Source organism: Trachypithecus francoisi, unplaced genomic scaffold (assembly GCF_009764315.1).
Source record: "Trachypithecus francoisi isolate TF-2019V2 unplaced genomic scaffold, Tfra_2.0 Lachesis_group9, whole genome shotgun sequence".
In the NCBI taxonomy this organism is placed as follows: domain Eukaryota; kingdom Metazoa; phylum Chordata; class Mammalia; order Primates; family Cercopithecidae; genus Trachypithecus; species Trachypithecus francoisi.
The window spans coordinates 15290801-15306734 of record NW_022681474.1 but is presented as its reverse complement, the minus strand read 5'-3'; the positions used below and the strand labels follow the sequence as shown (position 1 = coordinate 15306734).

Here is a 15934-nt window from a genome sequence, read left to right as displayed (position 1 = left end):
TTTTGATGTGTTGCTGAAATCACGCATTCGGAGTGTCTGCAACATTTGACAGATCATGCTGAAACTGTTACACGCACTGTCTCCATTGATCTAACAAGGCCCATGTAGTAGGTTCCATTTGTGAACTGTGTGATGGGTCAGGTCACACTGCCAGCACCCAGCCTCTGGAATCCACTTCTGTGCCCCAAATACAAGTCCATTCACCAATCTGTGCACCAAGCTTTGGAGACAGTCTCCCTAGAGTAGACAGGGACAAAATGCAAAAAGTGGGAACCAGGGAAAAGTTCAGTGTGCCTGCTCTGAGGATCAGAGACAGAGGGGATGACTCAGGAGGGGCATGGCCATGCCTAGCCTCTCGGAGCAAGGGCAGAGCTGCCCATCGGTGGGCTAATCAGGCTTCATGAGCCTAAGTCAGGCTGACTTTTTAAAATAATTTTTATTGTGGGTTTTATTGTGTATATTTCAGGTGTACATCATGATGTTTTGTTACACTTACACTTGGTGAAGTAGTTCCCACAGTTAAGCAAATGAACACCCGCACCTTCCACTGCCTTTTGTGCAGGTAACAGCCACTATCATCTTCCCTGCTGCCCTTTGGGAACACCCAGACTTGGGGCGCACAGAGAAAGAGTGAGGGGTTTGGGACACAACCCAGGGGGTAACTTCCACAAGGCAGCGTGAAGAGGGGAGGCAGACAGTCCCCCAGCTCCCCTCACCCTCAGGGTGTAGCCTGTTAAGTAGAGACCCTGGTGAGTGCAGGAATTGGGCCCTGAGACCCACCAAGCAGGTGCATCAACAATAGCTTTCCATCAATAGCTTTCTACTTAGAGCCTGGTGTTTTCCTGGTCTCCTGATTATCTCTAGGTTTTTATATATGACGACTGAGTGTGAGAAACCTGTTGATTATATGGAGAAAAAAATGAGAATAATTTCCTGGGTCAGGCAGGAAAGTGTAACACATTTAATACCTTCCATGTGGAAAGAGAAAACGTTAATTTGTAAAGTCGGCATTAAAGCCGCGAGGGGTTCACACGAAGTCGCTACAGCAAGAGGCCAGCAGGGCAGCACCTGGGCCTGAACTCCTCCATCCGCCGACAGCCTCAGAGCCCAGAGCGCCACTCCCCAAGGGCCAGCTCCCACCCTCCCCGAGCCTGGCCCCACGACTGCCACAGGACCACAGGGTGAGCTCCACTCCCACCCTCACCGAGCCCAACCCCACGACTGTCACAGGGTCACAGTGTCAGGCTCCTCCCACTTGGGCCCAAGGGACAAAAAGGCAAAGCCTGTTTTTCCCTTCGTATGTCTCAGGCACCTGCACTGTTACCTGACCCAGTAGGTTCTGGAAGGTTTTGTGAGAACGAACTCTTGCCTTGCCAACCAGGGAGAGAGGGGAGGCTTTGTTGTGTGTGGAAAAGCTCATGCTGCTCTCGGCCCTTCTGAGGGAGCAAAACTCCCTCAGAAACTCCTCTCAAGGTGGGAGATGCGACCCCTGCCACAGCTCGCGACTCGCAGATGTGAGGCCCTGGAAACCCTTCTTCCAGCTGCCCTGGAATTCCTGTAAAGTGCACGGAGAAGCTCAGGGAAAAAGATGAGCAGAGAGAGAACCGGGACCCGGAGAGAGAGAAGCAAGGTGGGAGAGACGCGGTGAGAGGAGGGTAAGAAGTGTCTGCCCCGCCATTTCCCTGCTGTGTTTTCAAAATGCATCCAATGTTCCCCCACGGCCGACTCTCGCTCAGCCCATTAGATGTGCTGCCTCCATTCATCCCTGTAAGAACCTTATAAGGCAAATATTTTTAAAATTTTCATTTTCTGTCTGAAAAAATCAGTTGGCCAGACTGAGTGACTTGTCCAGGGTCACACAGCCCTGAACAATGGAGCAGAGGCCAGAGCGGCGCCTGCTGCACCCCCATTCCCCACAGCCCCATGCAAAGGCCACCGCTGGACTTTGGCCTCTGTGCTAGGCCCCCACATCAGGGAAATGGGAATTGGGGCCTGTGCAGAAGAGTCCAAACCCTAATCGGGTGATATCACCCCAAGAGGGGCAGCTGTTGTGTCCAGGACAGGCCCCTGAAGTATGCTGTTATTATTAATTATTGATCATCATGGAAGAGGCCCTCATACCATAATCTGACATTCATGGTTTATGCCATGGAAAACTTTAATTCTGAGAGTCATAGGACATTGAGTCAGAAAGAGGCATTCGGTGCAGCTAGAGGCAAAGCGTTGCTCCGTGAATTCTAATCCAAGATCCAGCAAAGGTCATACTGTAATCACACTGACTGTCTCGTCCATCCCCACCTTGCGAGAAATCAATAAGAAATTACAGAGTACCAAGCAAATTTATATGCAGTCTGGTATGGGGTTGGGGGTTGACCGTGTTGGGTTTTTTGCTCCATCTTTAAGTTCAATTTGGAAAATCACATGGTTAATCTCATCTGCTAACCCTTGGCCTGAAACACACTAAACAGTAGAGTTCAGTGCTATATGTATACCCAAAGTGCATAATGACTAGTAAAAGCATTTGCACTCAGCACTTTCTCTTCAGAAGGTAACTGTTTCTACTGCCATCAACTGTAAATGAATGTTATACACCTATACTGATCAAGGTTCTCAGATCCACATTTTGAACAAAATTACCTCCCCAAACCTAATACTTTTTTAGACACAGTTGCCAGAGAAAACAACAGGGCCACCTCACAATTCAGAAAATTCAAATGAGAAATAGAGATTTTAGCAAACAGAGAGCACTTTTAAAGCAGAGCCGAGAGCCTTCTGCAGGAGCACCCAGATAGTAATGATAGTTGAGGCCAAGAGACGGATGGTTCCACCCCAAGCTGAATGGGCAGGCAGCGTGCAACCTGAAAAGAACATTCTCCAGTGTCAGGATACCTTGCGAAGGTGCCCGATTCTCAAAGGCATCTTTTGTGCCTGCGAAATGTATGTTTTTATTATTCTCCAACAATGATGTCACAAGCTGAGGGGAGGGGAACGTGGGGAGGGGCCAGCCAGCTCTCATTCCTGCTTGGCTTTCGGGCCACATGGCCAGCAAGTCCACGTGTCAACATCCAGCCACACTCAACCTCTATTTCTAAGCTGTGGGTTAGCTGTAAAAATTGCCTCAAGTTTCCACTCGCTTAATGAGAAAAAACTCATCCACACCCAGCAGAAGAGCCTCTCTCCATGGACGAAGCCGATGAGTGAGGGGAAGCCTGTGTGTTCCTGCCTGGGACAGCTCACCATCCGGTCACATGTGGGGCAGCCTGTGGGTTCAGCTTCTTCTTCCTCTTCCTCTTCCAGAGAGCCCAGAAAAGGGTGTTACTGTACAGAGGCCAAGACAATGATGGAAGTAATCAGTTTCCATAAAATCACCTTTATACAACAGACAAGGGTGATCCGATGCCTGGGACTGAACTGCGCCTCAACCAACTAACAAACTCTGCAACCTCAGTAAAGGAACTTCCTCACTGAGAAAATCGGACATTAATAACTCCCCAGGGCTGACGGGAGCAATGAGAAACAACAAAGTCTGATTCTGCAGGAGCCAGGCCTCAGGGAGGGGCAATGGCGCAGCTCACTACCGTAATTTTGTATTTTGTAGTAAACCTGCATGGAGCCTTCCAGAAGCACATTCACCAGTGAGGGCAGTATGGACCCAGCAGGTTGTGGGATCATCCATGGCTCAGATTCCCTAATGGAACAGCTTTGCCAGAAAACAGTGGTCCAGGATGGTCAGTCCGGAAAAATTAAATCATCATCAAATGCATCCATCACCTTGGCTGGCAAATGGTGATTTTGCTAAATTGACTTCAGAGCATTTTCTGCAAAAGAAATAAAGCACCGCAGTCACATGTGAAGTCACCCCCAGCCCCTCATGGCACTGCCCTCCTGCACTCCCCAGGGGAGAGCGGACTGGATCTTTGTTACCCACACATCAGCAGCTTTGTCACAGATGGATGACTGCATGAAGAATATAGAACGTTAGTGTTCTTATAATAATAATATCCTACCCTATGGGTTATTTTGCAAGTCAGTTTTACTATCTGGCATCCTATTTCTTGAGATTCATCTACATGGAAGCATAGTCCATGTATACAACTAACAGACGTAGTCCATTAGACGCAACTGCTATACAGTATTCTATATATTCTGTAGTGTGATTATATCACAGATTACTCATCATTCCTCTAACCATAGCAACTTGGGCATTTTCAAAATTTTCAGTTTTGTGAAAGCATGCTGCCGCGCACACCTTTGTTCAGCTCTGCCTCTGTGTGTGACGGTTTCTGTAGGACGCATCTCCAGCGGCAGAATTGCTGAGTAAGGTGTGTGTTTCTTTATTCTTGCCTGATGCTCGCAAAATGCATTCCAAAGGAGCTGTGCTTGTGCTCCTGACCACCGACCCCTGGTACCTACCCTGAAAACACTGGGACATTACAGGTCTTTTTAAAGTGCTTGCCTATCTGATGAAGGGGGTAAGACTCCCAGGGGCAGAAACCAAGCGAGTGGCCTGGGTTCTTGCCAGGGACCAGCTTTTGACCCATCTTGGCTATCATCGTGCCTTCCTCCCTACCTTTGATTTAAAGTGAGAGAGGACTGACTCTTCCTTTCACTAAACACTAAGGGGTCACTGCATGGTTATTAAGTGGCCTAATTTCAATATTGGGGTTTCTCAGGGAGGCCCAGGCAGAGGGAGAGAGATGAGGGAACAGCCGGCTGGTGGAGCGGTCGGAACACACACAACACTTACTAAGTTTGCCGTCTTAAATGGGTGTGATTCATGACACCCCAGGACAACCACCATAGTAACATCAAAGATCACACAGCAGAGGGTGCCATAGCAGATACAATAATGGGAAACTTTGAAATATTCTGAGAATTACCAAAATGTGGCTGCGTGCGGTGGCTCTCATCCATAATCTCAGCACTTTGGGAGATGGAGGCGGGCGGATCACCTAAGGTCGGGAGTTCGAGACCAGCCTAGCTAACATGGCAAAACCCATCTCTACAAAAATTAGCCAGAAGTGGTGGTGTGTGCCTGTAATCCCAGCTACTCAGGAGGCTGAGGCAGAAGAATCGTTTGAATCTGGGAGGCAGAGGTTGCAGTGGGCAGAGATCGTGCCACTGCACTCCAACCTGGGCAACAGAGTGAGATTCCATCTAAAAAAAAAAAAAAAATCACCAAATGTGACACAGAGGCATAAGGTGAGCGCATGGCATGGGATAATGGTGCTGATAGAGTTGCTCAACTCAGGGTTGCCACAAACCTCGGATTAGTTAATAACACGATACCTGGGAAACCAAACAAGGAGGGGTGCCTATACTTTAAATCATCTCTGGATGACGCATACTGCCTAGTACAATGTAAATGCTATGCAAATCGTTGTTCTACTGTATTGTTTAGAGAATGATAACAAGAAAAAAGTCTGTACACCTTCCGTAGTGATTCATCCATTTTCTCCCGAATACTTTCTCTCCACAGTTAGTTGAATCCATAGATGGGGAACTCAGGAATACAGAGGACTGACCGTATTTACTGAATAGGTGTGCCCCTCCTCCGTGGAGAAAGACCAGGGACTCACCCCAAGGCCGCAGTGCCTCACCTGGGCGGGCTCTGGGCGGGCTCCTATCCTTCCCTCCAGGAAGGTCTCAGGAGACACCACCTGTCTCACCTCTGGCTGTGAATGAGGAAGTAGTTTGGGGGCTGGACCCCCTGCCCCTCAGTACTGGGAGGGCACTGGTCACCGGGCCTGGAGGTCCCTGTAGCAGGTGGGAAGGGGGACACTAGACCACACCACCCCAGGAAAGGCCTCTCTGACCTTTGACATTGCTCAAAACTTGTACAAAGTCAGGGGCGCTTGTCTGTTTCGGGTACACAGGCGCACTTAGAGCAGGAGCCAGCCTGGAGGAGGACAGCTCCCAGCCACAGGCCCTCAGCAAGGGACCAGGGACGCCGCTTCCCCGCATGGGCCATAGGCCCCCCAGGGGCTCCCTCCTTCCAGTGGCCACAGTCATTTCTCAGGCCTGGCCTGTGGGCAAGGGACTCGGACCCTAGGGGAGTGCCTGCTGTTCCCATCCACCTGCCGGCGCTCGCCCAGGGTCCTGACTGGTCTGTTCTCCCCTCTAGGTACCAGCAGCGCGGAGGTGAAGGAGAACCGCAATGTGGGCAACCTGGCCGCGCGGCCACCGCCCCTGGGGGACCGGGCCCGGGGCCGTGCCCCTGGTGCGAAGAGGAAGCGGCCGCTGGAGGAGGGGAATAGAGGACACTTGTGCAAACTGCAGCTGGTCTGGAAGAAGCTGTCCTGGTCGGTGGCGCCCAAGAACGCGCTGGTGCAGCTGCACGAGCTGAGGCCTGGCCTGCAGTACCGGACAGTGTCGCAGACGGGCCCGGTGCACGCCCCGGTCTTCGCGGTAGCGGTGGAGGTGAACGGGCTCACGTTCGAGGGCACGGGCCCCACCAAGAAGAAGGCCAAGATGCGCGCGGCCGAGCTGGCGCTCAGGTCCTTCGTGCAGTTCCCCAACGCCTGCCAGGCGCATCTGGCCATGGGCGGCGGCCCGGGCCCTGGCACGGACTTCACCTCTGACCAGGCGGATTTCCCCGACACGCTCTTCCAGGAGTTCGAGCCCCCGGCGCCACGCCCGGGTCTCTCAGGAGGGCGCCCCGGGGACGCCGCGCTTCTGTCCGCGGCCTACGGGCGACGGCGGCTGCTGTGCCGCGCGCTGGACCTGGTGGGCCCGACCCCCGCGACCCCCGCGGCCCCCGGTGAGCGCAATCCCGTGGTGCTGCTGAACCGCCTGCGCGCTGGGCTGCGCTACGTGTGTCTGGCGGAACCCGCTGAGCGGCGGGCGCGGAGCTTCGTGATGGCCGTAAGCGTGGATGGCAGGACGTTCGAGGGCTCGGGGCGCAGCAAGAAGCTGGCCCGGGGTCAGGCCGCGCAGGCCGCGCTGCAGGCGCTTTTCGACATCCAGATGCCGGGCCACGCACCCAGCAGGGCCAGGAGGACGCCAATGCCGCAGGTGAGGGGCGCGGGGGGGCGGGAGGACCCCGACATTTCCCTGTTGGGATTGGCGTCTGGGCGTCTCGGGGAAGGAGCGGCCGCGTGGAGCGGGAGGGGAAAGAATGTCCCCCCGGGCTGGCGAGGCGACCGGAGAGCAGGTGCTGCCGGCGGTTTTGAGGGTGACGATGCGGCTGCCCGGGAGGAGACGGGGAGGCCGGGTAGGGAGCTGCCGGGGTGCCTCTGTCTGCAGGGGGAGGGCCGGTTCCCCCGTGCCAGGCCTCGTGGGTGGCTGGGTCTCCACGCATGGGGTCGGATGGTCGTGCCAGGTAAAATTGGGGTCAAGTTTTCCACCAGGGAGGCGCCTTGTGCCTGGGTGCAGCCGGGGAGACCGCCCAGTCCCGCAGGATCCAGACGGGGTCCCTGGTCCAAGAGAGAACCGCGCTGGGAGGCTGAGGAGGCTGGAGCGAGAGTAGGGAGCTGGGCCTACATTCCGCCCGGCAGGACCCCTCTGGTTCCTTCCTGCGCGGCTGTGGGTCCGCCTTCTAACCTGTGTTTACCTTCACTCACTGCAGACATGTTCTCAGCTCTGTCTGGGTGTTACCGGTTGAAAGTGTCCAGGTTCTTGGCGCCTTGAACAAATAATTGAACAAAAGACACAAAGCAAGGAAAGAAAGAAGCAACAAAAGCAGAAATCTATGGAAAAAGAAAGCACACTCCAGGGTGGGAGCGCCTGCGCACAGGGGCCCCAAACTTACAGAAGTTTCTGGGGTTTAAATACCCTCTAGAGGTTTCCATTGGTTATTCGGCCTAGGCCCTGTGTAAATGGAGAGGATATTTCCTGTCATCGCTGAAGTATTTCCATTTGAGTCAGCTCTAGGAAGTCAGTGTCAACCGGCCTTATGTTCCGGCCTCCAGACCCTATTCTCCTGCCTCCTATCTGTCAGAAACTATTCTGATACCATTTTAAAACAATCTTATCCTGCCAAGTCTTGCAATGGCTGATTTATGCAAATTATCTTTTCTCTTATCATGTTCAGAATTATTTGTGGGCATCACTAATGTAGCAGATATAGAAAATTATCTTTATTCATTTTGGCATCAATCAAGGAAAGAAACATTTCACATAGTTAAAAAGCACTTAGCCCAGTGCGGGGCTCGTCGTAAGTGTGCAGTAATTGTAAGTTATGGCCGTGATCGCTACCACCGTTACATCCCAACACCTAGGACAGAATCCGTTATTTTGCCTGGGGAGATCATAAATCTCTTCCTGAACACGGGTCCCACTCGAACCCCAGACGCCGCTCAGGGAGACTGCAGGGTGACACAGACCACGTGCGTCCTGACAGAGCCCTCATCTTGAATTGTGACTGGGTTTGAGTGCTCACTATTCACTTGTCAACCAATGCTTGTTGAACTCTTGGCCAGCATGGGGTAGGGCACACCCCGGCCATCTGCCTCTCAGGAAGCCATTCATTCATTTTCAAGTACTTGTGGAACATCCAGTGGTCATTTTAAGGAGTGGGTTAGAGGGATTTAGATCACAATCTCTGTCAGTCTTGCTGTCCAAACTCGTCCTCAAATAAAAACACAACGTAAGTAAAAACAAGGTGGTAGACAGCAAGAACGGCTTCCACATAAGTCCCTGGGCACTTCCTCACAAGGGCGCTGGGGCCTGGCTTGGTCTTTTCTTATGCCTCCTTCTTATTTATTTCCCTCTCTCTTCCTTTTTCACCCTGTTTCTGCACTGTCTGTAGCTTAAACTTGCCAGTCAGTGACCGTCCTGGAAGCCACTTCACCCCTGCAGCCTGGGGGAGGGGGGAAGGGCGGAGGGGGTTGGGGGGCACTGGGAGAGAGCCCTCCTAACGCTGCCCACGACCTCGGGTACAACCTTGGCAGGCTCGGGTCTCCTGCCACCTTCTCTGAGAAGCCCCCGCACCCACGTTCTGGGGTGTGTCCCCCGTCGCTGGGATACCTTGCTCACCCAGTTGGGCCTGCCACTCTTCTGTTGAATCTGTTAAGCGGGAAACATTCCTCCACCCCTCCCCAGTCCCTCTGCTGCATCCCACTCATGTAAAATGTGAAGGATGTCAGTGAATTCTGGCTGCAATGCCTTTTTCTTTCATGTTGTTAGCCCTGAGCTCTTACGATGGAGAAACCAGGCAGCGCTACTACTTTGTAATACTCATTTGACCCCAGAATGCAGCACATCAGTTAGAGCCGTGGCCCCTAAATTATTTTTCTCTGACAGTCCCTAACCACCCGGACTGGATGATGAAGGGCGCAGAGCAGCGCGAGGGTTTCAGGCCATTCATCACTGCTCTGCATGCAGCGTCCCAGGGGCCCATTACCCTCCCTTGTACCCCTCCCCACTGCACCCACAACTGGGCGGGGGCTGGGAGGACACTGGGACTCAGGGCCAGGAACCTTCAGCAGTTTATTAAATTCAAATCATATTACGGATGTGATTCAGGGGGGAAAATGAAAAGACTTCAGAAATTGCTGTAAAATGTGGCTTTTCCTCCTTGCTCTGCCCCAACCTTCCCGCAAAACCCTGCCTCTACTTCACGGACCCCCGTCTACACAGCTTGCTTCCTGTTCGGGCAGGCCCCTGGTCCCACCACATGGTGGCTCTGGAGCTGAAGTTCCTGAAGGCCTCAGTCCCTGGCCCTTGTCTGACGGCCCTGTGAGCACCCGTGTCTGGAGGGCAAGCTATGCGTTTTCCTGGGCTGTGTCCCACGCTGGGTAAAGGACAGGCCCACCTCCGGGGGATGGAGCGGGGAAGGCCGCCCTGCCGGAGTCCGTCCAGGGAGCCTGGAAGCAGCGCCTCCTGCTGGAACGATGCCGTTTCTGCACCTGGTTGCCGGCCCCAGTGCTTGAAGTTCTCTGCCCACAGTCCCAGGCTCCCCCCACGCAGGGCTGGCTTCCAGGTGCAGAACGACAAACCCATGTCTGGATCCACACGGTGTTTCAGTAGAAGCCAGCAAAGATGCTGCACGTCTGCTCGGTGCTCTCCACCAAAGGCTTGCTCCTACGAATGAAGCTTCAGAACCATCCTGGAGGGAAGTCTCCTCATTAAGTAACAGTCAATGAAAACAAGTTTCCAATGTGATGGTGCATACGAATCATTTGAGTGGTGTGTTTAGACACCGCTGAGGAGTCTCCTGCAAGAACCCAGTGGGTTCTCGAGGGAAGTCAGCGGTCTGCACTTCCAACTTGTGGAGTGGTCAGAGACCCACGCTGTTGAGAGCCAGTGCGGCCAGAGGCTGTCATGGTGCTGCTCACAGCCTCAGACGGGAATGACAGGGCCGTGGCCGGAAGAGTCTCTCTGTCCTGCCAGGACAGCTCGCAGGAAGCGGGGCCACCCAAAGGCCCTCGGAGACCTGAGTAGTGTCTGTAAGGGTGATCGTTGTGGTGGTGCTTGGGATTCAGAATCTCAGCTTCCTTATAAACACCTGAAGTCACTCTCCAGTGGTAAAGATGTATGATAGACTTGTGTGTCATCTGGATTTTGAAAGAGGAAGTTCAGAAGCATGAATTCTCATAAAGATTCAAATCACAGGTGTGGCTTCTCCGCATCTGATTTTCACTATTTCCTGCACCCGAGGGTGTTTCTCAGGATTGGACTCATCTAACCCTTCAGCTTCGTGTGATCTGAGTCAGCCAGAGTGTCAAAAGCAGGCGTGAATCAGATTCCTTAGAACTCACACCAGACCTAAACAGGTAGGGTTTACAGTGCTGGCGGAGGGTTTGCAGGCCAGTCTCCATGAGTATCAGCGGATAGGGGCAGTGCCTGCTCAGGTGCACCTGCCTGGCTCGTTGCAAATCTCCCATGCTTTCCTCATCTGCAGTACACTCAAGACTCCTCTAGGTTAACTGGGTACTCAGAAGTAAGAACAAGACTGTGTCAGGATGTAAATATGTGCTACCTGGAGGCATCATCATAAAAAATGATAAAATCACAAAACCTACATCTCTCCAGTTTGCTCCCCACCCCAGCATGAAAAGAAATCCTAAGCAAAAATGCAACCATAAAGGAACGCTCTTCAGCATTTTCCTTCCATGAAAACTATTTAGAAAGGAGAATAAAGTGCACTATAATGCCAGTAAAAATAAATCAATCAGTAAAAGTCACCTGTGTGCTCAGTAACTCTGAAAAGGAAGTTTATTGACTTGTTTGTGAGTTTATCTTTCATCCTCAAGTACCCCCTTTATTTCTTTGTTTTTTAAATTTTCATGTCAGACACAGACACCCTGTTGTCCACACACCCTCACCCCGCACTCTCCCACACTCAGTCCATACTCCAAACTAGTGCCTTCAGAAAGAGAAACAGTTCCTTGAATGACTTTCTAAAATTTTAAAAGAATCTTTGTTTTGCTGAAAAAAAAAAAAACTTTCCACTGCCACCCAGCCTTGTGAGAATTATTCACTGCCAGCGAGAAGTTCTTTATATTTGCATAAAGACTCAGAGAGACTGGGAACCCAGAGAGGGAGGGGTGGCACCTCGGGCATCCCCAGGCAGCGGAAAAGGCACTAGAACAAGGTGTTTGAACTGGAAACTGTGGGTTTGGCTCTGGGAATGCAGGTATTAAAGACATAAAGAGTGTCTGTGAAGTCCCTGGGAGAAGAAGCCTAGAGTTGGGCCTTTACCTCCTGGATGGACCTGGCTCCACATTCTCACCAAGCAATCCTCAAGGGCTGAGGGAACCGCAGGTTTCTCTCCTATCTGACATCATAGTGGCTTTGCATCCCCAACTGTTCCCACCAGAGACACCATAATGAGAGGAAAGCCTGAGGAGTTCATCCTCTGTCCCCACACCAAGAAATATGCAGCTGAATCCTTGCAGAAAAATCATGACTGGTTCTTGGGAATGGCTTCAATCAGTTGAGGCAGCCAGTCGAGATGAAGCCATTTCTTTGATGCACAGAGCTAAGTCCAGGGTAATTTCTTTCTCCCTCTCTGTCTGTCTGTCTCTCTCTCTGTCTCTGTCTCTGTCTCTCTCTCTGTTTCTTCCTCTCTCACACACACTATTGTGCAGGATGCACACACACATATATGTGTATATAGATCTATACTAGAGAGAAAGACTTACAGTCACCAGATCTTTGTGCAAAGGTAGGAAAAACCTGCTTGTCCTGTGTGAGCATTTCAGAGACCTACCAAAAGATCTTTAATTCAGCAAGTTGCTAACGAGTCTGTGGCTCGTTTTCTCCTCTGCACAGAGTTGTTCTGAGGCTTGTGTGTCTACAACAATACAGTAAGCGCTCCTCGCTTGTTGGCTGTTACTTGTATTAGCATCATTGTTTTTATGATACAATTACGGGTTCAATTTCTTGAGATACTTATTCCCATACCAAAGTATATTAAAAGCAAACAAAAAGCCTGATGGCTCATGTCGCTCCCATCCTGGGTGAAGGTGTTTTCTAGATTAAGAGGAGACATTTGCTTGGGGTCTGCAGGCTCCTTGCAAGGGGTTGCCAGATAAAACACAGTGACAAGCTTACATTTAAAAGTCATTATTGTTTATCTGAAATTCAAATTTAACCAGATGTCTTATATTTTATTTGCCAAAAAACCATGCATCCCTCCCTGCACCTGAAGAGCAAGAAAGGGGTAAGATTGTGGTGCCAGGGAGAGGAGGGTCCTGTGGGGAGAGGGAGACTCCAGCAGCCACCTGTCTGCCACTGTGCCCACCAACGTCCCTCATTTTTTCTCAGAGCACGCAGAGAGGTCACGGATATGCCAGGGTCCTGAGACGGGGGCACTAATGATTTTCAGGTCTTTTCCTGTCTCCTTCACTCAAATATTGCAGTCCACTCTGGCTAGAAACTGGCCATTCAGTCTCACTCACTTTGTGAATAAATGGAGTGGAAGACAGATCATCACAAGCAGGTCAGGAGCCAAGCAGTCTTTGCAGTGTGCTGAGTTTGGTTTCGCGCCTCTGCCCTTTTGCTGGCAGGAACTCTTTTTGTCCCTCCGTGTGGACAGTCACTGTTGATTTCACTTATGTGTAAAATTACAAAGGGCTTGCTGTGGGTGGGGGCCCTAGAAGAACCCTCCTGATCATAAAGCCCAGGAATCCACTATTAAAACGAATGTCATTTCTATCATGGCAAAGGTCTCAGTGTGTAACTCAGGGAGAGAGGACTGAAGACAGACCAGTTAGGTAGGAATCAGCCCTTCTTACCTAACGGTTTTCAATAATTCCATAACTTACTTACAGAGAAAAATCGGAATTTCACAATTGGCTTGTTTGAAGTTAGTTCTCGTGTCTTAGAAGTGGTGATGGGTGTGTTGTTGGTGCTTTACTTGAGAAGGGTGGAAGGAGATGAGACTGAGGAGCAGCGTGTGCCATTTTTCATCATGATGGCTTCCAAAGAATGGGCTTTAAGATGGTGTCACTCCCACACGCAGCTTTTCCTCCAGACTTTGGCCAGCCTTAAGGCTTCCCTGGAAGACCAGCATGAAAGCCCCAACTCCCCTCCGTCATCCCCCGGTCAGCTAAGTGCCCTGGGAGGCTTCAGTCACAGGGGACAAGCTAAGCCTCGTTGAAGCTAAGGTTCCGGGTCCTGGTAATGGATCACTGGGCCTGTGCGAAGTTCTGTTGTTTTCACCAGCTCTTCCCAAGTGGTTCCATTCTCTGTGAAGCCCTCCAGGGGGTGGGTCCCCAGGACGCCCCTCCACCCCAGCGGGCTGCCTGTGTCTCTGGACCATTCTTCCCACACACCGGTGGCCATGTCACCTGCTTTGAAGCAGGAATGATCCCAGCAGCTTTCTTCCAGCACCTCACCTTCTGGGTTTTGTGGCCACACACCATCCTGTGGTCCACGCAGGAAGGCAAAGTGTTCTTTTAGGGAAGGAAAAACAGTCCTGCAGATCCAGCCCTCCCCAAACCTTCTGGCTTTCTTCGTGTCCTGGGTCTGTGATGGCCAGAACGAAAGCGAGAGGTCGCTCATTGTCGTTACACATGGAAAAAAACCTTTCAGAAAATCCCTCCTTAATGAGGCACTAGAGGCTTCGTAGATGCTTAACAATACATTTATGCATTTATACAATGTAAATACAATGTATGATATACACTTATACACTATACCTCTGTACAATGTATATACAATGTATGCTATATATTTCTATAACATGTCTATACAATGTATATACAATTGTGATATATGTTCACACAAAGTATACACAATGTACAGCATACATTATGCAATGTGCATGCAATCACAATATATGTTTATACAATGTATGCAGAGTACACTATACGTTTATATAATAGCTTCTGCCACCCTACTTTCTACTAAAACATATTAAGTGAAATTGTAATATGTCACTGGTATGTATTTAAGTCTACAGGTTCCCAATGCCATGTTCAGAATTTTCAAATATGGTTAATATGACTGTTCATTAGTTAAGCAGGGCCTGTGAGCCAAGCTTCACCACTTCCCTCTATTTCATAGCCATGATTACTGATGATGACAATAGTGCCATTAGCAGCTAATATTTCCCAGGCACTTAATCTGGGTCACACGTTTTTCTAAGTGCTTTACATGCACAGTAACCCTCATCTAAAATTTTTGAGGTCTATTTTACAGAGGGGGATATTGAGTTTCCGGAGACCTGAGTCCCATGTCCAAAGTCTAGTCACTGAGGGGTGGAGCAAGGAGGACAGTTACAGACAGCAGAGCTCAGCTTCTATGGGGCTGGGGCTCATCCTCAGAACTCCAGCCTGCTCCATCCTCCCAGCCCCCAAGGGCTTTAGGCTGATGGAGGACACAGAACACTGTTAATCAAAATAGAGGTCTGTGATTTAGCACAGCAAGAGTGACAGAAAAAGTGTTTGTTATTAGTTCCAAACAGGGAGAAACCACGGTGGGCTGACTGGCAGGGAAGAGTTGATTGAAGGACTGCAGAGCCCGACTGTGTGGGGGGAGGTAGGCAGCCAGGAGAGGGACACACACCTGGGCATCACTTCCTGGTGGTCGGAGACCCCTGAATGCATGGGAGCCTCGTGGGAGCCCTCAGGGAGGTGAAAGCTGGAGCGGATCGGGTCACGTCCCTGCAGGGGCTCCACCGCCCTCCTGGCTAGTGCTGTGTTGGGTACCTCCATGGAGCTCAGAGGCTGCAGGGGCTTGCTCCCTGTGGGAAGGTGGCTCTGTAAGCAGAGAACCTGCAGCCTCCCTGGGGTAGACAACGGCTCCGTTAGGATGGCCGAGCCCCCTTCCTTTGGGACTCATCGTTACACCAAAAAGGACAGGGACAGCTAAAGGAGAGGGCAGCTGGGAAAAGCCAACGTTTAAATGAGCAGAGAAAGGAAAGAGGCACGTCCGAGAGAGGAGAGGGGACCCGGGAGAGCACATGGGGTACCACCTTCCCCACCCCAAGGATGCCTGGGAGGGCCCTGCTCCCCTGAGCCCTCTCCCCTTTGCCCATTGTCACATCCCCTGAGCCCTCTCCCCTGAGCCCATTGTCACATCCCGAGTCCCCTCCCCTTCGCCCCTTGTCACATCCCCTGAGCCCTCTTCCCTTCGCCCATTGTCACATCCCCTGAGCCCTCTCCCCTGAGCCCCCTCCCCTGAGTCCTCTCTCGTTCGCCCATTGTCACACAGGCCTCTTTCCATCGTTCTCGCAGCACCTGGTGACCTCCTGGGCCTCTGTTGCTTGCACGCCTGCCTGTGCCTCCTGTGAGCCCCAGGAGCTGATGTGGATGGATGCTGGACAGCCCTGGGGTGCATGGGCACTCCGCTCCCAGAGTTGACCTCAGCAGCAGGCCACCCTCATACAGTCTCAGGGTGCCCGGATGGAGCCCAAAGCCAGCATTTGGGACCTGGACCCCCTCTCGGGGCCTTCACAGCCCCTAATTCTGCTTCTCCCCGTGTCAGCTCAGGTTCCCTTGGAAACTGACAGCAGACAGAGCAGAGCAGGTGGGAGGAGGAGAGC

At 51.6% G+C, this 15934-nt stretch overlaps 1 protein-coding gene across 1 annotated transcript in view; it reads left to right on the top strand.

The window, feature by feature from the left end:
- The window catches only part of ADARB2 (adenosine deaminase RNA specific B2 (inactive)), a 509391-nt gene that overhangs the window by 353737 nt on the left and 139720 nt on the right, over positions 1-15934 (top strand). Inside the window, exon 3 of the mRNA XM_033208520.1 lies at positions 6125-7014. Within this exon, the coding sequence (XP_033064411.1) occupies positions 6125-7014 (890 nt within the window). The remainder of the gene's footprint in view (positions 1-6124; positions 7015-15934) is intronic.